This window comes from Monodon monoceros, unplaced genomic scaffold, assembly GCF_005190385.1.
Source record: "Monodon monoceros isolate NGI ecotype Baffin Bay Population unplaced genomic scaffold, NGI_Narwhal_1 Super_Scaffold_1, whole genome shotgun sequence".
In the NCBI taxonomy this organism is placed as follows: Eukaryota; Metazoa; Chordata; class Mammalia; order Artiodactyla; family Monodontidae; genus Monodon; species Monodon monoceros.
Window position 1 is genome coordinate 483,911 of NW_021703765.1, and position 25,558 is coordinate 509,468.

The following is a 25,558-nucleotide window of genomic DNA, read 5'->3' on the forward strand; positions in this document are numbered from 1 at the left end:
AAGCGATGAAGAAATTCAACAGCCATTCACGGTGAAACACAGGGAAGACAGGAGGAATCCAAGGAGGAGCAGCTACAGAAACTCGCAGCCGACACCACGTGTGACGGTGAGAGGCTCAACGTTTCCCCCCTCAGACTAGGAAAAAGGCAAAAATGCCCACCAACCACTGGAAGAGACAGAGAACCCAGGAACGGACCCACAGGAATACGGTCCCCTGAGTCCAACAAAGGTGCAGAACAAGCCCATGGAGGAAAGAGGGCCTTGCCCACAAACGGCCCCACCCTCAAACCTCTCACGTTAGGCCAAAACTCACTCGAAACAGATCACGGACTTAAATACAATACGTGAAACTACCAGGATCCAGGCCAGGCAGGGGCCACAGACCTGACACCGAAGCATGACTCACGGAAAGACAACCAGTCAGAGAACCTCCCCCAAACGGGAAACGTCTGTTCTGCCAACGACTCTGTTAAGAGGGTGGAAGGCATCCCCAGAGCACGAGAAGCTTCCACAAGGCTCGCAACTGACACAGGACAAGGACCCGAGACACCCTAAGGGCCTCGAATGCACGGGCAGGCGACGGGACATCTCGCTGAGGAGACTCCACAGGGGCAAAGGGCCGAGAGAAAGGGTGAGCACGAAACCACACGTCCCACACCCTCAGGGAGGCTCAAATGGAGACGGGGGCACCAGATGCAGAGAAACAATGTCCCCCACCCGCTGGTGGGGACGTAAAAGGTACCACCACTGCAGGGAAGAGCTGGACGGCTTCTTGTAAAACTAAACACACTCGCTGCACAACTCAGCAGTCCCACCCCCGGGCGCTGACTCAGGAGAAGCAGAGACGCACACAGACGTTCACAACAGCAGCGGCCGTATCGGTAACACTCCAGAGCCGGACACACCCCGGATGACCTCCGGCGGGCGAACGCCACAGAAGCCGCGGTACCTCTTTCCACGAAACACTCCTCAGCAGTGGACACGGCCACATCGGGGCAGGACCTCCAGGGAGCCGTGCTGAGTGGGGCTGCACACCGTGTGAGCCCACTTACTCCGTGTTTCCGGGATGACGGGAGTACAGGGACAGAGGCAGACCAGTGGTGGCCGGGTTAGGCTTGGGGGTGGGGCTGGGAGGGCTGGAGATGGGCCGGGGGTGCCCTGGTGGGGCTGGATGCTACGTCTGGACCAGGCCAGTGCTGGCGTCCCGGCTCGAGACTGGCTGCACCCTACGGCCAGTTTTGTGAGATGACGCCAATGGGGGAAGCGGGTTAACGGTCCCTGGGATCTCTGTTATTTCTGACAACTGCCTGTGAGTCTACGATTGTCTCAAAATAAAACCTTTACTGAAGAAAACAAAACGTTCACAACTTATAGCACACGACAAACCAAGGGTAAATGAAAAGGAATTCGGAATTGCAGAGGCTGTCCGTGCAGGGAGATACGTTTCAGTGCATGATGTTGGGAAGCCCGGGGCCACTCGCGGCCCGCTGTCTCCGTGAGGGGTGCTGCCCCCCGACCCTGCACCTCTCACCCTCAGACACACCCGAGGTCGTCGCCTGTGGGAGGCCCAGTTTGGGCCTCACCGGAGAGAGAGGGCGGCCGTGCGCCTTGAGACCGATCAAGGAGGAAGGAGAGGGAGGGGCCGGTCCTGCCGGGCGGGACACAAATCCCAACAAATCTTTGGCAAAGTAACAAACAACTGCCCCCATTTATTAAAGTCAAGGACACCCACGACCTTTAACCTAGTGACCCTGCTCTGGAAGTAACTCCACGGGCGTACAGGCAGCACTGAGATCACAATCCACCTTCTCAAGTAATTAAATATCATGTTGTCGGAAGAAAATCAGAGCTTAATCAGCGACGATGCTTTTAGAACAAAATAATCCACCAACCAACAGCCCAACTGAAACTGGCCTAAACCCCGGGCGTCTGTCTACATCTGGAGCCCAGCCGCAGGGTCAACTGACACCCCGCTGGCCTCCAGGGGCCCCTCGTCCACATCCACTCCGCTGGCGTCAACCGGGCTCATGTCGGCCCCTGCGGCCTGTTGCCGAGGCCAGAGGGTAGGGAATCGGGCGAGTCCCTCCCTGCCCACTGTATCGAGCACTCTGGTGGAGCCACGCGGTCAGCGCAGGCCTGCCAGGCCACCAGAGCAGGAGAAATCCACCGCCACACGTGAGCCGCTAACAGCAAAGGTGGCTCTCTGGATGGGCTCGGGGCTCCAGAAAGGAGGGGACCCGGAAGCAAGACCACGTGCGTTCAGCAGAAGCACAAGCGTTTCAAAGCAGAGGCCACTCCTCAAAAACAAAGCAAAGCTTCAGGTCCCTCACTTTCACCTCGGAGTGCTAAGGTGTTTACGGGGTGCTCTGTAAGGTCCCCAACTCAGCTGATTTCCAGTCAACAGGCAGAAAGGAAACAGACACCCGTGGAGACACGTGTGGAAACCACTGGCCACGTTCCCCCCGGGCAGTGCCTTCCTCCCCGACCTGGGTCTCTCTCTATGTTCCTATTTCCCAACTGCCATGGCCACCAGTGTGACCTGTGACCTGAGGGCCGGGGCTACAGAGCAGAGCTGCTCCCAACTGGCCCTTCTGGGGGTGGCAGCGGGGACGGACCCGAAGGGCAAGGCAGGAGGGTCAGGTCCAGCCGCCTGAGGCCACCCCTTGGCACCGAGCAAAGGTGGGGCGTTTGCAGGTCCAGGCTGAGCCACGGACTCGTCTGCCCCAGTCCCGGGACCCGAGACAGGATGGAAGAACATGCAGAAAGGCCCGACGTGGGCATGGGTGAGGACTGTGCCCCCGGCCCGACCCCACAGGCACCCCACTCTGCTGCCTGCTGGCTAAGCCCTGCGAGGACACCTTTGCGTGCGGGGCGTGCGTACCTGAAGGAGGAGAGCTCCGCGTGCACCGGCAGGGAGCCAGGGGGCCCAGGGCCCGCAGCACCATGGCGGATGAGCTTGCCCGTGCTGGCGTCGTAGATCCGAACTTCAGGGCCAGGAGGGGCCTTGGGATGCACGGGTGTTGGATGAAACAGGGTGGCTGGAAGCAGGCCCTGCCTGTCGGGAAAGGCGGCTGGGCTGTCCTCCCTGGGGGGTAGGCAAGAACGAGGGCGGTGAGGAGAGGCCGGAACAGATCGGGACCCCCCACGCCTCCCTCCCGCCGGGACTGTGGATCCGCGCGTGAAGTCGTGGTTCTCCGTTAAGCCTGGGGTTCGACCTCGGCTACGGACACAAGGCCCCTTGGAGAGCGCGGGCTGCACCGCTATCTCTCTGACACTGTTTCCGGCTTCACCTCTAAACACAGCACCTGCTCTGACGGAGCCGGTGCGCTGTCCGTGCTGCCTGGCTCTGCCCACGGGCCCTCTGCACCCATCCCTCGTCCTGGCCACCCCCTCCCTCCACGCTGGACTCTGTAAAGACCCTGTGACTCGATGGGACCACGTCCCAGCTGTGAAAGAAACAGCCGCAAACTAGGATTCATTGCTTAAAGCTGACTTGTGTCTTAGGAGAAGCACTTCCGCTTCTCCTCCAGGTGACACTGGTCAGAGGTACTCTTTGTGACAGTCTGCGCGGCGGGGGCGGCGTCGTCTCCCAAGCGGGAGCAGCGGCGTCTCCCAAGCGGGAGCAGCGGCTGTGTGGGCTCCAGCGCGGACCCTCCCTCTGAGCCACCAGCCACCCCCCGCGGGCGCCCACCTCTGGGATTTGGCCGGGTCACCACGTAGCGGGAACAGCCGCTCCTCCACCTTGTCCCAGCGCTCCAGGCAGCTCCACAGCCAGTCGGGGTTGACCACGTGCAGCTGCCCGGAATCCTGGGCCTGGCGCACCTTCTCCGTGCCTGCGGGCACATGCACTCTGCTCGGAGCCGCCGCGGGCCACTGGTCCGCCGTCAGGGCTTGGGGCGGCGGGGACAGCAGGGGCCCTGGAGGGAACAGCCCTCAGAGCAGGGCCCACCGTGTGATGGCTCCTGAAGGGCCCCGTTTCTCTACATCGGCACCCACCCCAGAGCCTCGAGCCCGGGGCCTCGGGGAGCAGTGACACCTGGGTGCCGCCGCAGCGCAGACCGTGGAGGCAGCCGGTTCGGAGGGGGAGCCGGAGCCCCACCCGGAGGCGGTCGGGGCCGGGGCAGGAGGGCGTGACTCACCGGCCCGCGCGGCGATCAGGTGGGTGGCCCGGTCGGGGTTGCCGGGCTCCAGCACCAGCTGGGTGACGATCCTGGCGCCCAGGGCCGTGGCGTGGTAGTGCTCCCGCGTCTTCTCGATGGGGAAGTTCGTGGGGTGCAGCCCACTGAAGATGATTGCGACGTCGGCCAGCACCCTGCCGCGCAGCTCGGGGACGATCTTCCGGATGTCGGGGGCGTCCTGGGTCTCCCCGCGGAGAAAGCAGTCATACCTGGCATAGTAGGTGGCATGCACGCGGGCGAGGATCTCCTCCAGGTGGACCAGGTGGTCGTCGGCGTCGGCGTCCTCCTCCTCCTCCTCCTCCTCCGCACTCTGGTCCAGGGACTCGCCCACCGTGATGCCTGACTGCTCGCTGTTCTGGGACTCTGTCTCGGCCTCCCTCCTGTCGGCACAGCCGCCGCCCAGCCCGCAGAGGCCGTCCCGCTCGCCCTCCCCCTGCACGGCCGCCTGGACGCCGGGCCCGGGCTCCACGCACAGACTGGTGCCCGAGGCGCCGCCCTGGGCCACGATGTCCCCAGCATGGCGGGTGGCCGCAGGCTTTCTCCGGGTCCTCTTCTCCCCACTCTCCCCATCAGAGGGGATGGGGGACGGCCGGCCCTCGGACTCGCTGTTGCTCCCGCTGTCACTGGGGACATCTGGGTCCGGGTCAGGGCCCACCGGACCCAGCACGGGCCTCTTCTCTGGCGGCGTCCGCCCGTGCTGCTGGGTGCCCGCCAGGGGCCCCCGGCCGTCAGCAGAGGGGGCGCAGGTGGCGGGCCGAGCGCCCCTCTCCTCCTCCTGCCCGGGACAGGGCCAGCCCCCGCGAGGGCCTGCGCCCCCGTTGAGCTCCCGCGTGGGCTTCCCGAGGCCGTTGCTCTGCTCGACCCCGGACACCTGCCTTCCTTCCTCGGGATCCTTGACGAATGGAGGCTGCTCCGTGGCGTCGGCACCTTTAGGAGAAGGACTAACTGCACGTGTGCATGTGAGACAACGTCACCGTTACCTAACATTTAAGAGGAACCCCCCTGTGGAAACAAACTCCATCCACCTGCCCCCAGCTGCTAGCTGGAGGCACCTCTGGCCAGGGAGCGGCACCCTCAGCCGGGAAGGGCTGGAGGGTGAGTATCTCAGGTTTGCGGGCCTCACCCGGTCACCTCGTTTTGGGTTCCACAGTGGTACGAGATGTGCAGAACATGCTTGGTTCCCAGGCTGTGGTCAGATCGGGCCCAGCTCGAGCTGGGCTGTGCAGCCTTGCCCCCGAGGGTGCCCTGGGGTCTCACTCCCCTGCCTACACCTCAAAGTTCTACTTCAGTGACTACAGCAATAACTGTGTGCCTCAAAATGGGTTATTTAAAAGCTAAAGATCATCAGAAACACTTCAAACCAAAACTTTAAAATTTTTTCAGACTCTGGGTTCCAGCTCGCCTGGGAGGTTCCCTGCAGGCTCTGGGCCGGGGCCCGGCACCAACCACCCACGGGCTGGAGCCTCACACACTAAACTCCCGGTGTCATGCTTGTCTTTCAAGGAAAGCCGGGATGAAAGGTAGTATTCAGATGCATTAAATTAAATAGTATTCTTTAATCTTTACTCAACGGGAAAAATGTTTAGGCTGGTACTAGTAAAAGAAAAAAACAAAACCTAAACTGAAACCAAATAATACCACGTTTTTCAGCATAATATAAATAAACCCCACCATCTCTATGACTACTGAAATATAAATAATGACCCAAACCAAACTGAATCCTGAATTAACAGCAGCCACAACAGAGACAGGACAGAGCCGGTGCTATCTGACAGCCAGGAGGGGCCACACCCACCTCTCCTCCTCGCCTGGGGCTCCCGGGACCCGGATGGGGCATTGATGTCACCTATGCCCTGGAAGTACACGTATTTCTTCACAGTTATCAGGTTGGGGGCAAACTTCCACACGTCTTCTCGGTCATCGATGATGCAAACCATGGAGTCTCCACAAGGGAAAAGATTTCTAGAAGTAAAAATGCAGCTGAACTACTAACACAATTTACAAAAGGTCATCATCGATCGAATGTCAAGGCCATCTTTTATGTGAAACCAGCAGAGAGCGCATTAATCAGAACCAGATGCAAACTGCACTGAAGGGCTTCTGTTTAGCTCACATTTAAAAAAGTTTCCGGAGTTACACTTTTCTCCAGTGTCTGACACTCCTTAAGGCAGGAGTCATGGCAAATTCTTCAAAGGGCCAGAGAGTGAAGGGTTTACTGTTTGGGGCCATGGAAAGCCCTCACCCAGGGGAAGCTGGCACAGACCAACGGGCCTGGCCACATCCCAACACGGCTTTATTTACAAAGACAGGTAATCGGCCTGTGCCAGGTAAGAGCTATCAGTTACAGGCAGGAGGGCAAAGCCTTCCTCAAATCTCGGCTGGGGCACCTACATGATGCCAAGTCCAGAAAGTGACTGTTGTATTCCCGAAAGCTACGAGGATATATGGGTGGAGGAAGAATGTTAACAAGGGTCCAAAAAGCCACCTTATGGACACAGGCCTGCTCTGTGGTCTTTTCACTTGATTTCTGCCCACAACACTTAGATTCAGACAGACAGGCGCAAGGATGCAAAATTCAGAAGGATGAGTGCTTCCTGCCTGTTTTCTAGGATCGAGAAACAAACCCGGGAGAAACGCATGTCATTGTTCAGGTTTTCTAGCTGCTACTAAAGGCTACAACTAGTCAGAAAAAAACGTTCATGTGTCCAGAATTGTCTTCGGTGAGTCTGTTTTCCATAGGCGAAACATAAGCGGTAGCTAAAATGACCTACACAGTTAATGCCTTTAGCACATTTAATTCCAGACGAGGGAGGTGAAAACCACACCAAATCGAGACCGGGGAACAGAGCCAAGTGCCGCCCCCGGAGCTGCCATGGAGCCCCTCCCCTCTGACACGCTCAGCCTCGGGTAGGTTTTCCCCCGAACCAGTCATCACACCCTCCCTCAATTTCCTTCGTCCTCGTATCTGCTCGTCCGGATGCCTAACCAGTAAACACGAGAACTGTTTCTGAAACAAGTACTCTGATTCTCTTCTTGTATCCCACAGACGTGAACAGGTCTCAGTCTGTGTGGATACCCTAAATCTGAAACACGAAATGTTAGCTAAGGGTGGCCAACGCCAGCCAAAAGGCCACTGAGGCCACAGCTGTTACTGTCCAAGTCTTAAGAATCAACAGCCATGAAGAAAGTGATACCTGACACAGGACACAATGGGGGGAGGCGACCTTTCTGGGTAGCAGTGGGGAAATTCCTTGTAGAGTGAGCAGGAAATTCCCAAGAATATAAATCAGCTCTCGGGGGGGATGGGAGGGAGCCCCGGTGTAAGAGCACACAGACGCGGATCGGGAGGGGCACACGGGGACGGAAGCACGTGGAAGCAGGCCGAGCGCCAGTGCAGAGCAGCACGACTTAGGATCTGATAACTGGCTGTGCGCTGCACAGCACGCAGGTCTTAAGGAAACAGAAGCCCGAGGTGCCAACACCCCCTAAAACTTCCGACTAGGCCCAACAGCCCCCTCGCCCTCTGGGGAGGCTCTGGGGGCTGGGCCGCCCAGACCATCTCTCCACGCATCCCCCAGGCCCTGGTCTCACTCCTCCCCCGACACCCATGTCGCCCCGGGCTCTGGCCCGAGTACCCCAGGAGCCACCACTGCCTGGACATTCAAGGAGAGCAGGGAAGGGAGGGGTCTGGTTAGAAGACAGCAGACTCGCTACGTGCCAGAAAGTGGACGCTGGTAACCGGGAGAATAAATACAGAACGATTGGGCTGATGCTCAAAACGCAGACTTTACGACGGAAACTGAACGGTGACCTCAGATGTGCACAGCCAGGTACATACCTAAGGTTCCCCGTTTTGGAAAACGGGTCAATACATTCGTCCCTCGATAATATTCGATGTGAAAAAAGCTTCTTCTCAGGATCTAAGAAGCCTTTGAAAAGAAAACAGGACAAGGTCAGGTGTCTGCGATGCACTGACGTCCTTTCCTACGCGCGGTGATGTGCAGACAGAGCACCAGCAGCGAGCACTTTCCTCTTCCAGGTGAGACTGTCACCCTCTTACAGCTCCTTCACCTCTGATCTTTTTTTTTTTTTTTTTTTTGCAGTACGCAGGCCTCTCACTGTTGTGGCCTCTCCCATTGCAGAGCACAGGCTCCAGACGCATAGGCTCAGCGGCCATGGCTCACGGGCCCAGCCGCTCCGCGGCATGTGGGATCTTCCCGGACCGGGGCACGAACCCGTGTCCCCTGCATTGGCAGGCGGACTCTCAACCACTGCGCCACCAGGGAAGCCCTCCTTCCCTCTAATCTTAACGCAGGTAAGGGCTTTGGTCCAGGAAATGTTGACTGAATCTCACATCACCTGGAATCTTGCTGGGACAGCAGATGGGATGAACAAAGTTCACTGTTACCCGGAAGCTCAGAGCCGCAGGTAATTAGCACCACGTCTGCCCACCTCGCAGGGGACTCGGAGTGGCATCAGGGAGGAGCCCGTCGCCGAAAGAAGTGGCGCCAAACAGTAGTTCAAATGTTGGTTTGGCTTTGTCATCTCCCTGACCTTCGTGTTCGCAAAGCAAAGGGGAGGGCAGGGTGTTCGGGCAGCACTCCTAAACTCACACCGTGACAGGAGAACCCGTGTTTCCTCAAGCCTTTCTTTACATGGACGAGGAGGCACCTTCATAACCTCGCGTGCGTCCTCTCCCACACGGCCCGCCCATAGCTGCCTCCCTCGGTGACAGGACCCTTGACATTGCAGGTTTGACATCCACACCTTACTATTTCCTACTACTGACGGAGACGGACGCGTCACCGGTCGCTAGGCCTGCAGCCTGAGGTCCTCCTCTGGGCGGAGCCGTGTGCCCCTCCTGAGGGCCCCTGTGCAGTGGGGTGGCAGCCGCCCGGTGCTCAGGGCCTCGAGGTCACTGAGTCGTCAGTGCTTCATCGACAGACAACGCCCATCTCGCAGGAGAAACACACACTACCGTTTTACTATGTAAAGAACTTGTATGAACGCTGAAGCCTCTCAGTGGCTAAATCTAAAACACTAAGTATCAGAGCCTCTACAATAAATGAAAAGCACGCAAAACGCTTAACATTTCTGCCCCAATGGAAGCGTTTCTATCCTCGCTACACCGAAAGTACACATTTTGTGAAAACAGTAAAGTTGACAGGAAGAGGAAGTTACGAAAACCATCACTGTTAAAACCACTGTCAGGCCTCCGCACGTGTGGCCTCTGCTTGTCATCCGCAAATGATCAGACTGACACGGCCGGTCAGCCGACTCCTTCCAGCTAAAAGCACTGTGGCCACTAAGCTCAAATCCACGTGCCCCCGAAGGCCTCGCAGCTCCCAGAGCTATGTGGGGCACCAGCCCTGGGGGCCACGTGCTTCCTCCCGGGCCCTCTCTGCAGGTGAACCGTGGTCGCTCTCAACGCCCTCACTGGGGTGGCCGAACCACCTCGGGTCCCCTGGTCGAGGTACTGCTTGGAGGGTCTCTGCACCCACTGTCGCTGGGATACTGCCTGCGGTTTCCTCGTGACGGCCTCGTCTGGACTTGCTGCAACTTGGGATCCTACGGCACACGGCACAGCCTGAGATGGGGCGAGCCCTGTTCTCAGGAACCTCAGGAAGCGGCGATGGCCACAGGCCCTGGGGGGCGGGGGCAGGGCGGCAGGCTGAGCAGGGATGTCCCCCCGGGACCTTCGCTGGTGCTCTCCGTGCCTCACTAACTGACACCTAGCGAGGCCAGGTTCCAGAGGTGACGGCCTCAAGGAGAAGCCTGAGACCGCACCTGAAGACGTCACTTGCTATTCCCACGTGGGGTGTGGCTTACTCAGCGGTGTGAGAACTCTGCAAAGGAGTTGCGTCAGTCTCCAAACCACGCTCCCGCGGAGCCGCAGAGCAGCCATACACTGAAGGTGAACACGCTGAATGTTAGTTACAAGATGGATTAACTAATAACGCTGCCTCTGTGTTTGTGACTAACATTTCCTACAAAGGCACCAAATGTTAAAGGGGAATTTAAAATGTATTTCTCCACTGACAAGACCAAGACCCATCTGCAAAGGCGTTTGCATTTAAAAGTACTTAGTTTAACGTACCTGTAACTAATCCTTAGGAGCTGTGACATACTGCGGGTGCCAATGTCCAATGATGGGCCCCAGTGGGCTAGAGCCCAAATGTGCCTACGCAGGGGAAGCTGGTGCCCTTCACCCCGTCCCCAGCCAGAGCTGGGGGTCGGGGGCTCCGGTGTCCATGCACGAGAGCAGCCAGCACAGAACCGCAAGCCCGAACTAGGACAGCAGGTTAATACATCATCACGCTGCTCCCTTCCAAGTAAGAGAGACTGTTCTGTCTGCGCTGAAAGTGCTAACTGCAGACAAACCCAAGCAACATGGCTCCAGAGCTATTTCCAAACGGATTAACATTTTTTAACAGAACCCTCATAGCGAGAGTTTCTACTTTTCCACATATATGTGGTCCTGACCAACTTCCAAAGAGGCCCGTGGCGTGCAGCTGACCGGAGTGATGGCAGCCTGCCCTCTGCACTGGAGCGCGTCTGTCACGGCCCGTGGGCCCGGCAGAGCAGGGAGGTTCTCGTCCGCCCGCAGCCTGTGGACCGACTTAACTGGGCCCCCACCTGCCAGCTGGGAGGCTGAAACTGAGTTTGGAGACCTTCCTGATCTTTCCCCTTCATCTTCAAGAAACATCGAGAAAAAGAGAGAAGCCAAAGGTTAAGTGTCCAGTGAGGGGACTGAACCCCGTGGCCCGCTCACCTGCGATCGTGTGTGCGTACAGCCGGCTGCCGAACGTGAAGACGTGAAGCTCGTACAGCTTGGCGATCTTCTCCAGGAACCCCTTGCAGTGCGGACGCAGACGGGTGTGCAGCATCGGCTCGCCCCGGCCCAGCTGGAAGTGGAATATGCCCTGCAGAGAACAGGCCCAGTCATAGGGTGGGAGCCGCCGGTCAGGGGGTGGGAGCCGCCGTGAAGGCTTGGCCCTGCGGCTGACATGTGACACATGACAGCTGCACGGGTCACCTGCGGGAGTTGATGTGCAGCGAACCACGCCCACTCCACAGAAACGCTCTCCTTTCTCATGCTCTATGGCGGAGGGGGGCTCCACCTTCCCTGCTGCGGTAACCACCTACGGTAAGCGCCCAGGACAAGCATGGAGCTACCCAGAATGACCAGGTAACTACCTACCTGGGATAACTTCCTGTTATGACTATGGTAACTCGGCTGTCCGAGGGCTTCACTAAAAGGCTATCAGGACACCGGTGGACGCTTACACACCCTGACCGTCTTGCCAACACTGTTTCTCTGATCACGGACAAAGTGAGCACCCCTGAGAGAGTCACTGCACATAGCAGCAAGCAGCAGAGCTGCTGCGGGCCGCTTAGAACCCATCTCCAGGGGCCTCTACTGACAGTGTCTCCCAGCGCTAGTGATGATCGCAAACCAAGGGTCCCACATCACTCAGTCTAACTCATGGACGGTTTAAGATGCAACTTTACTACCTTACAAATGAAACACAGAAGCTGAAACAGTATTCGCAGACGTCTTTAGGAGGCAGACAACCTGCTTACACGTGGTTAACATGCACGCACGTCCACTCTCCTCAGGGAGTTAAACTTTGATCCTTTCAATCCTCTTTGTCATTCATTTTCTCAGTAGTAATAAACTAAAAAGAAAGGAAACAACCTGAGGCCTATTTAATTTTTTGCTAGCTCTAAATTCGTCACACCTCTCATGATGGGGCTGTTCTGGCAAAGCATCTGGGAGTGTGAAATGGTATAAAACACCTTCCACCATACTCAACGGCTAAAACGTCCAGAAGCTACAATAGAAACATCCTTAAAATCCCAAGTTAGGATCTCCGAGGTTAAGGATTCAACATGCCTCTCTGGCTGTCGCCAGCAGGTGTCCTGTGGGTCCGGAGTTGGGGGCGAGGCGGGGGGTTGCCAGGCGTCCTGATGCTGTCTGGGGGTCCAGAGGGGCCTGGCCAGCGGGCAGGTGTGGGCAGAGGCACAGGGAAGCCCCCAGCAGCAGTTGAGCGCCGTCCACACGGCCCTGAGGACACCCTCCTGCCACACAAGCCGAGAACGGGAGTGGCGTAACTGTGCAAACTCTTATGAAAGGAGTGAAAAGGCCCGGCTTCGCAGGCAGAACGAGCCCGAGTGGCTGCGGGGCTCGCGGCAGCCATGCCCTCAAGCTCTGCCCCCCAGCCTAAGTGCAGCGGTCGTGATGCAGGAAACCCCCGAGACGCCTGCCAATCGCGGACGTCACACAAAGAGCATCTTACAGAAGAGCCCATGACATCAAAGACTTACGTAACTGAAAAGCACATGCTGTTCTGCGGGTGAGGGACTCGACGCCAGCGCTCACCAGCTACTCACCGTCCTCCGCACCGTGGCCGAGAGCTTCTGGAGCAGAGCGCCCTGCGCCCGCGCACTTACTGAGCCGAGGATCCACGCTCCTTCAGACGAAGCTTGTACCCAAGCTGCACAGGCCTGTGTGCGTCGCTCAATGAGCTGCCCCCCCCGCCCGGCCCCCGGAGGAGCTCACCTTGTTGGACATCTGTGGGCAATGCTGCTCCGTCGTGTGGATCAAGGTCTGGTCCAAGTCCACCATGAGCACTAGTTTTCTGTTGCGATGCAGTCGCTGCTGGTCTTCCCTTCCTAGCTTTTCAGCTTGCTAGTTAAAAAGGAAAAAGAGAGACGACAAAGCAAGTACATGTGGATCCAAAGCAAAACTCGGTCTTATGAGAAAACAGAAGAGGAAGCCGAGGGGTTCACGGCCCCACACGCCTCGCCCGCCTCACTCGCAAGCCTAGCGGCCTGGGGACTAGGCCCCAGTGCCCGGAGCCAGTCCTGTGTGGTCCAACCCTCTTGAAGCCACTCCGACTTGTGACTGCTTTTCATTAAACAGGTAGACCGGTGAACGGGGGCTGAGAAGAAAGTGGCTGTGTCTATACAGACTCAGCCGAAGGCTCTGGAGCCACTCAGGCCAAGTGACCGGCAGAGCTGAGACAAGCAGTGAGCCGAGCGTGGGGCGGAGGGGATTCCGCTGTCCGCTCCTGAAGCGGCTCATGCAGGACGGGCGAGGGTTAGTCCTTCACAGCAGAAACGACGGGGGGCGCCTTATTCTCTTTCTATCCTCAAACTTCCTTGTTTTGTCTTAAACATACACTTATGTATTTGTATGTTTAAATTTCAGCAATTCAGAAAAACCAGAATCACGTACCTCGCACTTTGTCTTTCCCATGAAAGACAAAGTAGGTACATATCATTTAAAGCACACACCTAATAAAATTATAACACTGAAGAGAGCTTTTACCTACTACCTGCAAAAACGTAGAGCTCTGAGACTGCCTTGCGATAAGACAAGAAGCCAGTTGTTACAGAGCCCCGTGAGGTGGGCACCGTGCCTCGTGCCCGGTCCTGGCGACGCTCACTCACCCCACCGTGTGGGCCCTGGCCCAGGTGTCAGGAGGCCTCTGACCAACACGGCAATATACAAAAAGCAACCTTTTTCTTTCCAGACATCTCTCTAGCACTCGCATGTCTCTGCACATGAGAGCACAGCACCGGGCCCTCACCCTCCACCCCACGTCCACGCAGCCAGTGCTGATCAGACCTGACACCTCCCCGCTCCTGCTCGGCCCCCCGCTCCCCAGGCAGGAGCCCTCGAGATGCCCTCCCCTCACCCCTGCTCGCAATGGGCCCGGGCTCTGTGCTTCCCCCTCGGCTCTCTCCCCACCCGCAGCTCTCCAAGCCCAGGGTCCGGCTGCAGCACCCTGGAGAGCTCCCCCAACGCAGCCCCGTGGAGCAGTGCTGCCTGCAGGCGGGATCGCTTGGGGAAGGAGGAGGAAGGGGTGCAGCCCTCACCCGCGGGCAGGCCACATGCGCCGCATAAACCACCCATCCACCGCGGGCACACTGGGAACACAGGGACGGCGACGACAGAGCTGGTGTCTTCTCCTGTCGCTCCTGACGCTAAGAGCGGCCCACAGACGCGCTCACGGCTCTCAGGAACCGTCTTCCCAAACGCTGCCCCTGACAGGGGCACACTTACCTCGGAGCTCACCATTAGCTCGGGGACGCTGTGCACCATCGACACGGTGGCCGTGGACAGCGGCACCTGTGGCCTCCCGTTCTTACTCTGCAGCCTGCGAAGCGAGAAGGGGCTGTGAAGCGACACCTGCAGCTCATTAACTTACGCGGAAATTTTAGCTCAGGCTTTAGCTGAGGAGTCCTGCGGGCTTAGTGCTGAAATTTCCCCCACTGTCTGAAAACAGACAGGAAAACCAAGGAAAAAATTAAGTAAGAGTCACACTCACAGAGTTCCCTTTGAAAATAAAGATGGTCCCACTGAAACACAGAGGCCCAGAGCGTGAAAGTACAGAACAGTCCACACTGCTCTACACGTACAAACGGGGGAAACCACTCAACAGTGGTGGCAAACTAGCGCAGGCTGCGAGATGGGGGCCTGGAGGTTGTGAAGTGCCGGCTGCGTCCAGGGATGGCCGGTCCCAGTGGGGAAGCGCGGTTCACTCAGCGGGGATGAGAAGGCAAATCCCAACCCACCAGCTGTTTCCTACCACACCTGGGGTGGGCGGCAGACATGCTTTAGTGCTTCCAGAGCTCAAAGAAATCAAACCAGAGAGGAAGCGGACTGACTCACGCTACATGCGGGCCGACAAAGGGCAGCGGAGACAGATCCTCCAACCCGAGCCCCTCAGGCGACCTGTCCCTCCACGCTCACACCCACCGCCCTCGGGCTCCAGGGGGAACGGTGTCCCACTCTCAAGCTGCCAGAACTTACTGGGTCAGGTCTTGGCCACACTCAGCGCACAGGCCCTTCATGACGACGGGGTGGCTACATCCTTCTAATTGCACCAGAACCGCCCTAGAATCGGGGGTGAAAACGGTCACAAGTTAGCAAGAACTAAAATCTCTTGCCTTACCAACTCCTTTAGAAAGAGCATCTGAGTGGGCACAAAGGCACCTGGATTCTGGTACCAGTTCTCCCAGTGACTCTTGCATAACTTGAACTTCACATCACTCTCCAGGGGTGCCATTTCTCTGGCTATAAAATGAAGGACTTTTTCATCTACGATGAAACACCTGTGCCCCGTGCCAGTGTCGTGAGGGAGGCCCTGCTGGGCATTTGCCCACAAAGCAAAGACCCTCTCTGAGGCCCAGCGGCCTTCTGGTCGGTGCCCCACATTTGAGGGTGGACGGCTCTTCACCCCTCCCTCCTCACCCGTTTCTGTCCTAAAGGCTTTGGACTGCAAATGATTTTCATGGGCAGACAGCTGCCAAATGGGGGGCAAAACCAGGGAAGCGACACCCCTCCTCCGAGCAGGGCCTCCTTCCTCCCTGCCCTTCCGGCCCCATTGCTCATCATGACCAGCCACTCGGTGCCCTGGGCCAGGACGGCCCCCTCCCCCAACCCCGGTGCTGGGCGGGGTAGGCACACCAGGCCCTGCCGGCGTGGCCCCTCTCCCACCCTCAACGCCGTCTCAACCTCTCCCTGAAACTGCCCCCCTCGCCCCGATCCTAGACAAACCAGAGCAGCGGACGAGGGGCTGCCCTGAGCACACACGGCTCCTCCCTCGACCGTGCCCTTCTGGTAGCACCTGCTCCAGGTCCCGCCCGCCTCGGCCGCTGGTGATCCGGCACCCAGGGGAGCCCTGCCCTGGCTGGCCTTCTCCACGTGTGGCCCCTCAGCCCCCCACGTCCACCCAAATCCCTCCACGAGGTGCCCACGACGCCTTCACCCAGCAGCGCCTCCAGGGCTCTTCCGCCCGCAGCCTGGTCAGGGTCTCTGCTTTCCCAGCTCTCACGGCACCTCGGCCGCATGCGGGCCATGCCCTGGGTTCCAGGGTGAGGTCACTGCCGGGCCGCAGCTGGTCCTCCCTGCCCGGTCGGTTCTGGGGGGCGTTCACTGCTGACACGGGGCACCCACCTTCCCAGACCCCTCCCCGCCGGGACCCTTCCCAGCCAGCCCTGCTCTCCTGCGCCCGAGGGGAAGAACGGGGCCCTGGAAGCATCCGCGTCGGCGCGGTGGAGCCAGCAAGGGGACCGGAGGCGCTCTGCTCCGCTCAAAGGCGCGTCTCAGACAGCTGCTCACGGGCCAGTGGTGCGTGTGGGCCCTTTGGCACCTGGTGAAAAGTCTGCCGCTCACCTCCGGGGACGCGGGCGGCAGGTGTCTGAGAAACAGTAACTGGCTCATCCACCAACCCAGGAGGCTTAAATATGCTGAGGTTGCTCACACTTTAGTTACAGGCTCCGCTGACCTGCTACCTCGTGACAACGTGCAGGCCGCACGGACACCCGTGACCCAAGAGCTCCCGGGCCAGGAGCGATGACCTGGGGGCTCAGCCTCCACACACCGCTCCTCTTGGTAGGCACACTGGTGGAGTGAAACTTACGGGGTACAGCAGCTCAGAAACACTCGGCCCAAATTAAAAGGAGGGGAAACAGACTTGACAGTCACCCGTCTGTATCCGCAGGGGATTGGTTCCAGGACCTCGCAGGTATCAGAATCTGAGGATGCTCAAGTCCATTATATAAAATGGCCTAGTGGGCTTCCCTGGTGGCGTGGTGGTTGGGAGTCCGCCTGCCGATGCAGGGGTCGCGGGTCCGTGCCCCGGTCCGGGAGGATCCCACGTGCCGCAGAGCGGCTGGGCCCGTGAGCCATGGCCGCTGAGCCTGCGCGTCCGGAGCCTGTGCTCCACAACGGGAGAGGCCACAACAGTGAGAGGCCCGCGTACCGCAAAAAAAAAAAAAAAAAAAAAGGCCTAGTATTTGCATATAACCTACAGGCACCCTCCTGTGTACATTAAATTACCTCTCAGTTACCTATGACACCCAACAAGGTGTCAACGCTGTGTAAATAATTGCTGGTGTGTGGCAAATTCAAGTTTTGCTTTTTGGAACTTTCTGAACTTCCCCCCCACCCCCCAAATGTTTCGATCCAAGCTTGGCTGAATACACAGATGCGGAACCTGTGGTATGGAGGTCGGACTGTACTTTCTGTCAATTACTAGATCATTCGGAACTGCCTTCCAGGGCCAGAGTTGAGTATGACACTGTCTATCCCAAATGACTTCTGCATCAGATAACAGGACAAGAGAGAGGGAAAGGGAATTAGATAGGAGCACAGCAGCAACGTCCTTTTCGGCACGAGTTGTTTCCTCCTCCAGCTTTGCAGACACTGCTCCAGGCCGGGTGAAACGCGCGGAGTGGGCTGTGTTCTACCCTAATCCTCCACACGGCCAAGGGACTGATGCACTGTGAACTCTAAAAACAGTGCTTCAGCCAAGGAAACAAGCCGCAGAACGCCAGGCCAGTCACCCATAAAGGTCAGCTTTCCTGGTTCGTCCCTGAAGAAAATCCATGGGATAATCATCAATGCAATTCCTAAACAAGTTGTTTTCCCCAAAACACACAAGTATCAAACTCTCCTGATTTTTTTGTACTCATTAGCTTTTGTGTCTGCTCCAACAGGAAGGTCAGAGAGCACAGGGTGTATCAGAAAGGGCAGTGTCAGGGAGCTGGGCCCCAGCACGCTGCTCCCTGGAGCAGTCACTGTCAGGTGTTGGGTCTGGGCAGGTCTTACAGGTTAGGAGGGCTACGGGATCTCTTCTAAGTGCTAAACCTCTGAGTACTGAAGAATATTGGAGGAAAAGAGACTATTTTGTGCACCCAGATTGTGGTTTCTAAATGCCATTCTCCATTAAAAGAAAGCAGGATTTCTTGGAGAAATGGCTGACTCCAGGGCTGGGGATGGGAGAGCAGAAGCCATCTGTGTCAGAAAACAGGACCATGCTCTACGTTAACGGGACCTGGAAGGGCGCCCGCTTCCACATCCAGGACAGTTTGAGCATTAAGGCAGGTAATCGGAATGGACCATAAGGCACTGAATAAAATAAGAACCCCTGAATGCACACTGAAAAATCAGTTGTTCTTACAGAGGAAAACGAAGCAAGAAATAAAGCAGAAACGATGAAATTAAGAACCTCGGCACTGTAGAACCCTGATAAAAACAGCAGGTTCAGACAGGCACAGATCAAGCTGGCTGGATGTCAATGGAAGAGGCAAAGGCGCACCTACACAGCCTCCTCCCGTGTCGGTCCTCATCCATCACCACACTTGTTTCCTGATTACTTTATGCATATATTTTCCTTTCCTTTGGAGACATCAATGTACCCGAGTGAATTGAAAAAAAGCAGACAGGTGAGGGGGAAACACATCATCAGGTACACAATTAACAGACTTACTCTCTGGCAGGCAGTGCCTTGTCAGAAAATTTTCAAATCAAAATAATTTCAATCCACATATATATTACGAAGACAGAAACAGACTCTCATTCTATCTACTTCCCCCCAGGGGGACGCTCTGGAAGAAACGCAGCCTAAGGAGAGAGCAGCGCAGAGGAAGCCCTGGCAAAGCCTCAGCAGGGACAGTGCTATAGCATCAAAACCTCCTGGGACCTCAGCCCCTTCCTCTGTCTCAGTCAGAATAGTTCCCATTCTCCCCGACAGCACGAAGCACTACAAAAACGTGCAATCCCATTACAGGTCACAACAGTGTCCACTGATTATTTCCACTACACCCAGACGCAGGACTTCTACGTTCCTGCAACTGTTCACTGCCTGGGAACAACCTCTGACGTGTCAGGATGAGTCCTGAGGACAGTGCAGATGGAGACAAGGACAACTCCAGCCAGGTGGGCCCGGCGCTGCGCTGGTGCTTTCCTCCCCCACACACCTGCCTTCCAGGAGAAATGCTACCACTCTTCACGTCCTCAAAAAGCCCCATGATGAACCACTGCAGTAAGATACCCCAAGACCTGAAACACCAAAAATACACCAAAAAGAGAATTACTCACAGCTGGGAGCCTGTCACTCTATCAGCTACTTGGCTGATTGGTTACACGGCCTCACTGGGTTACTCTGATCTGCAGGACTGGCTGTCCTGATCCATGCATGCACGCGAGTCTCACTAACTGCTGTGACCAGCAACTGGCCCGTCTGGGCCTTGGTGGCCTTTTCCATGCAGAGGAACAGAACCACATGGAGAAGACGTCGTTCCCTCAGGGTTTTTCTACACAGTGATACAGCAGCATCAGGGTGCACCTCCATCGTTTAGCTGGCAGGTTTACAGGCTCATTATGGACCAAGCAATGGTCAGGTAAGACCTGACTTCAAAGTAACGCTGACAGTGTGCCACACACACACAGCACAGCGAGCCCCTGTCCCCTAAAGGAGGCCAGGCAGACAGCTCTGGTGGCGGATGCACTCAGTGGACAGGGGCAGGCATCTGAGCAGAAGGCTGAGGACCTGGCTCCCCACCAAAGACGAGAGGAGAGGAGAGGAAAGGATGCAGGACGAGACTCCCAGGATCGCGAGGGAGGCCAGTTCTATCCTGGTCACCCACTGCTGTGTGGACTAGGTAGAAGATGCTCCAAAGCCAGAGGGGCAATTAGAGCCACAGGGAGAGGAGCAGGGATTGATGCCCCCCCACAACCCTCGGGGAGGGCCAGGGTGGGCAGAAAGGGAACTGAGCACCCAGGGCACTGAGGTCCCCACAGAGGAAAGCTGCACACCAGCCACTAAGCAGGAGGCAGGAATGCTCACCTGCCCCAGGTTTCTGTCCCTGACGATGAAAACAACCACACCAGTCATGTGCACACGCCTTTGTGCACAACACTGGTCAACTTAGGGAGAAGATATAAACTGACAAGTTCATACACTTTAAAAAAGAAAAAAAAAACCTTTACTAGATTAAAACAGAGGTACGACAGCAAGAGCCTGTGGCAGGAGGGTGCACTACTACTTCTCATTCTGACCTACCTGTGCCCAGGCCGCACCCCCTTCCTGAGCTAAGATGCAGAACTGCACCAGGTTTTACAACCACGTTTCGCAAGGTTTACTAGAACCTAAAGAAGTGCACGCCTCCCAACAGCTGACACTGCGACAAGCACGGAGTACGCCTGATTGGTCCTGTACGCACTATGACCCCCTAGGTTTCCTAGTTTACAAACGTGAAGTCTTTGGGGGGAGGCACCTATTACAGAAAGAGAGAAAAGAGAACACAACTGTTTTACAAAGGGTGCAATTTCGGTGACGGAGAGTTTTTTAAAAAGCCAGATGCCTCTGATTACTAGAGTCACTAGCAGTGACTGCCGTCCAGCCTCAGAAAAGCAGGCAGCCAGGCCGCTGTGGGCTCTAACTTACAAAGTTCTCTCAGAGCGCATCCTTCAGCTGCTGCCCCGGAGACCCCTGCCCACCCAGTGCCGGGCCAGGACCCCTTCCCGGCCCAAGCCCAGTACTCCCTCTAGACCTCAGCCCCCTCCCTCCTTCCCACTCACCCGGGGGCCACCACCTGGCCGGGCTGCGCGCACAGCTCACGCACCACGCCCGCGCGCTCCGACCTCAGCCTGCGCTGCGTGCGCACGCAGCCCCCGGAGCGGGCGCGGGTAGGGGCGGGCCCGGTGGGCTGCGCGGAGGCGGCGGCCTCGCACACGGCCAGCACAGAGCCGATGCGTACGGCCGCGCCAGCCGCCACCCTCCACTCGAGCAGGCGCAGCGGTCCGGGGCCGGGGCAGCGCACCTCGGCCACGGCCGGCGGCTGGGCGCCCTCGGCGGGAACGCGGCCGCTGGGCGGTGCCTCCATCGCAGCCGAGTGGAGGCGCTGTGGAAAAGCGACGGTGGGCGCTCAGGGTCCGGCGCCCATCGCGGGCTACCGGGCGACCCCCGGCCCAAGCAGAGGCAGCAGCGGCGCTTCGATTCCCCCTTCGGCACCACCGGCTTCCACCAGCCACCCGTTCCGCGCCGACTTCCGGGACAGCGTGCGACGTCACGTGCCACCGCATGCGTGCGCGCAGGCGCCGAGGGCCTGGGTGTAAACACGCCCACGCGGGGCCCGAGAGGTCCTCCGCCGGCCATGGGAAATGGGCGCGTCCTAGGACCACGCTTCTGCGACTGGGCCCGGTGGGAACAGTGTTCCTTCGCCCCATCCACCCCATACGCGCCGGCATCTGGGGCTGCGGGTCGGCATGCAACGCGGAGCTGCCGGCGCAGAAGCCCCGTCAGGCGCTGAGGCTGGACATCGTGGGACTCTGAGTCCCGGCGTGCAACGCGCCCCTCTGTACCACGAATCCCTGTAAGGCGCCGTGAATCCCGGCGTGCAACGAGGGTCTCTGTCCCGCAGTCCCCGTCACCGGCTGAGGGCCGGCGTCATGAGAACTACAAGTCCCGGCATGCAACGCTCTGCCGTTCCCACAACTCTTTATGCGCTGAGGGCTGGCTGGCGTGTTAGGACTAAGAGGCCGGTGTCCCAGAAACCCAATCAGGCGCTTTTGGTCCCGGCATGCAACAGGGGCTGACGTCCCACAACTCCTCCCATCACGTGCTGAGGCCGGTCGTCCGTCGTGGAACTACGAGGCCCAGCGTGCAGCGCGCCGCTGTCCCATGAATCCCAGTCAGACGTTTGGAATCCCGACGTGCCTCGCGGGAGTCGTGGAGTGCGGTCCCAGCATGCTGTGCGTGGTCTGGGGTTGGAGCTTGGTGGGCGGCGGGATCCCCGCGTCGCCCTGGGGTGCGTGTTTTGGGGTCTTCTCGGCGTCTGGCCCTTCCCGCACTGTCGGAGCCGCCTCGCCGTCGTGCCCGCCTGGGGAGGCCAGGTGCACTGTGCGCAGGGACCGGGAGCCACTGTGGAGACAAGCCGAGCCGTCAGGGAGGAGTGGGAGTGGTCGTCGGCGGGGGCCTTCAAGGTTTTCTTGATAGGATTTCTGAAGAGCTAAACTTTCTCTGGTGGGATTTGAACATAACCACCTGTCCCAACGGCAGAGCCCCCAGGTGCATGAAGCAAAAGCTGACGTAATTTAAGGAAGGCAGACAACTCAACAGTAGTACGTGCATAATTTTGCAGCACTTTGCTTTCTTCCTTTTCACAGATACTGCGTTTTTTACCAATTGAAGGTTTGTGGTAACCCTACATGGAGCAAGTCTGTCGGCACCAATTTTTGCAGCAGGCTTTGCTCACTTCCTGTCTGAGTGTCACATTGTGGTAATTCAAGCAAACTTTTCCGTCGTTCCTGGTTACGCTGATCTGTGATCGATGGCCTTTGGTGTTGCTGTTGTAGTTTTGGGGTGCTGACAGCCGCACCCAGGTAAGGCAGGGAACTTAACTGATAAATGTTGTGTGCGTTCTGACTGCTCCACTGACGTGCGTTCCGTGTCAGTATCTCTCCTCGGGCCTCCCTATCCCCTTAGACGCAACAGTATTGAAAATAGGCAAATTATTAACCCTACGATGGCCTCTACGTGTTCAAGTGAAAGGAAGAGTCGCACGTCTCTCACTTTAAATCAGAAGTTAGAAATGATTAAGCTTAGTGAGGAGGGCCTGTCGAAAGCTGAGATAGGCCGAAAGCTAGGCCTCTTACGCCAAACAGTTAGCCAAGTCGTGAACGCAAAGGACAAGTTCCTGAAGGAGGTTAGCAGCGCTACTCCAGTGAACACACGAATGATCAGGAAGCGAAACAGCCTCATTGCTGATATGGAGAAAGTCTTAGTGGTCTGGATAGAAGATCAGACCAGCCACAGCATCCCCTTAAGCCAAAGCCTAATCCGGAGCAAAGCCCTAACACTCTTCAACTCTATGAAGGCTGAGAGAGGTGCAGAAGCTGCAGAAGAGAAGTTTGAAGCTAGCAGGGGTTGGTTCATGAGGTTTAAAGAAAGAAGCCATCTCCATAATGTAAAAGTGCAAGGTGAAGCAGCAAGTGCTGATGTAGAAGCTGCAGTAAGTTATCCAGATCTAGCTAAGATAATTAAGGAAGGCGGCTACACTACACAACAGATTTTCAATGTTGATGAAACAGCCTTATATTGGAAGAAGATGCCATCTAGGACTTTCATAGCTAGAGAGGAGAAGTCAATGCTTGGATTCAAAGCTTCAAAGGACAGGCTGACTCTCTTGTTAGGGGCTAATGCAGCTGGTGACTTGAAGTTGAAGCCAATGCTCATTTATCACTCCGAAAATCCTAGAGCCCTTAAAAATTATGCTAAATCTACTCTACCTGTGCTCTATAAATGGAACCACAAAGCCTGGATGACAGCACATCTGTTTACAACATGGTTTACCGAATATTTTAAGCCCACTGTTGAGACCTACTGTTCAGAAAAAAAGATTCCTTTCAAAATATTACTGCTTATTGACAATGCACCTGGTCACCCAAGAGCTCTTATGGAGATGTACAGTGAGATTAATGTTGTTTTCATGCCTTCTAACACAACGTCCATTCTGCAGCCCATGGATCAAGGAGTAATTTCAACTTTCAAGTCGTATTATTTAAGAAACACATTTCGTAAGGCTATAACTGCCATAGATAGTGATTCTTCTGATGGATCTGGGCAAAGTAAATTGAAAACCTTCTGGAAAGGATTCACTATTCTAGATGCCATTAAGAACATTCGTGATTCATGGGAAGAGGTCCAAACATCAACATTAACAGGAGTTTGGAAGAAGTTGATACCAACCCTCATAGATGACTTTGAGGGACTCAAGACTTCAGTGGAGGAAGTAACTGCAGATGTGGTGGAAATAGCAAGAGAACTAGAATTAGAAGTGGAGCCTGAAGATGTGACTGAATTGCTGCAATCTCATGATAAAACTTTAACAGATGAGGAGTTGCTTCTTATGGATGAGCAAAGAAAGTGGTTTCTTGAGACAGAATCTCCTGGTGAAGATGCTATGAAGATTGTTGAAATGACAACAAAGGACTTAGAATATTACATAAACTTAGTTGATAAAGCAGCGGCAGGATTTGAGAGGATTGACTCCAATTTTGAACGAAGTTCTACTGTGGGTAAAATGCTTTCAAACAGCATTGCGTGCTACAGAGAAATCGTTCATGAAAGGAAGAGTCAATTGATGTGGCAAACTTCACTGCTGTCCTATTTTAAGAAATTGCCACATCAACCCCAGCCTTCAGCAGCCACTGACCTGATCAGTCAGCAGCCATCAACATCCAGGCAAGACCCTGCACCAGCAAAAAGATTACGACTCACTGAAGGCTCAGAGGACGTTTAGCATTTTGTTAGCAATAAAGTATTTTTAAGTTAAGGTATGTATGCTTATTTTTAGACATAATGCTATTGCACACTTAATGGACTACAGTATAATGTAAACATAACTTTTATTTGCATTGGGAAACCAAAAATTTGCGAGGCTTGTAATATTCACTTTACTGCAATGGTCTGGAACCAAACCTGTGATATCTCTGAGGTAGACCTGTCATGGTCTTTAGTTGGATCTCTCTCTCCCTTTGTTCTTCTCTCCCCCCATTTAAAAATTATGTAAATTATGTACATACCAAAGACTATGTAACCCTAAAATGAACATATCCGCCAATCTAAAATCTAGAACATGACCAGTATTGTTACAACTACCTATGCACCCCTTACCATCCCATCTTATCCCCTTGATTCCCCACCAGAGATATCTGCCATCCTCAGCTTCATGTTTGTCTTTCTCCTTTTGTATGGTGTTTTGCTGCATTTGTATATATGTATGCACAAAGATACTGTTTAGTCACTTTTTTTTGAGGTTTATAAAAATGCATCATGTTTTTAAATCTGAATGGCTTTTTCATTCATCACTATGAATCTGAATTTTATTCATATTATTTTATCTGGGTATAGTTTATATATTGAGACTTCTGTATAATAGCTCATTGTGTGAATATGCCAGGATGGATTTATCTATTGTGAATGGACATTTGGATTGTTTTCACTTTTTGAAATTCTGAAACTTGCTACAGTGAACATACTTCTGTGTGTTTCTTGGTGTAATGAGTTAAAATGTGAGGATATGTGCATAAGTGTGGAATTGCTGAATCAGGATAGGCAAATGTTCAGATTTATGAGATAATGCAAAAATGGTTGTCTCAGTTTATATTCTCACCACATTCTCAACAACTTGGTATTATCAGACTTCTTTATCTTTGCCAATCTAAATGAAAATCTGTGTTAAAATTAAGTTGTGGTTTTAATTTGCACTCTTCTGCTAGCCTTTTGGCGTAGTATCTTTTCCTGTTTTTTAAAATTTACCTTTTTTGTTTTCTGCAAACAAGTTTGTTCACCTTTCTACTGGGTTGTTTGTCTTTTTCTTGTTGAGTGGTGGTAGTTCCTTATGGTTTCTGAATACAGATCCTTTACTGTTTACATGTTACTCATATCATTTACCAATTTTTGGCTTGTCTTTTTCAAGTTCTCAAAACTTCTGTTTTGAGAACAGAAGTCCTTAATTTTAAGATTGCATTCCCTAACCTGAGGTTATAAAGATAGCTTCCTTTTTTACTCCTAAAATTT

The 25,558-nt window shown here is 55.5% G+C and overlaps 1 protein-coding gene across 8 annotated transcripts in view; it reads right to left on the bottom strand.

Annotated features, from left to right (window-relative positions):
- CTDP1 (CTD phosphatase subunit 1) overlaps positions 1–21,218 on the bottom strand; it is a 41,325-nt gene extending 20,107 nt beyond the window's left edge. The window contains exons 1-10 of one of the 8 annotated variants that reach the window (XM_029223381.1): positions 20,799–21,218; positions 15,001–15,084; positions 14,251–14,344; positions 12,742–12,870; positions 10,951–11,101; positions 8,017–8,107; positions 5,974–6,140; positions 4,140–5,105; positions 3,692–3,917; positions 2,882–3,085 (exon numbers count right to left, since the gene is read on the bottom strand). In XM_029223381.1, coding sequence (XP_029079214.1) covers positions 2,882–3,085; positions 3,692–3,917; positions 4,140–5,105; positions 5,974–6,140; positions 8,017–8,107; positions 10,951–11,101; positions 12,742–12,870; positions 14,251–14,344; positions 15,001–15,084; positions 20,799–21,133 — 2,447 coding nt within the window. In that variant the 5' untranslated portion in view covers positions 21,134–21,218. Of the gene's footprint in view, positions 1–2,881; positions 3,086–3,691; positions 3,918–4,139; positions 5,106–5,973; positions 6,141–8,016; positions 8,108–10,950; positions 11,102–12,075; positions 12,706–12,741; positions 12,871–14,250; positions 14,345–15,000; positions 16,823–20,556 lie in introns of those variants that run through there. The other 7 variants (XM_029223371.1, XM_029223391.1, XM_029223428.1 and 4 more) reach the window with 7 other exon arrangements.
- Between the last annotated feature and the right edge of the window lie 4,340 nt (positions 21,219–25,558).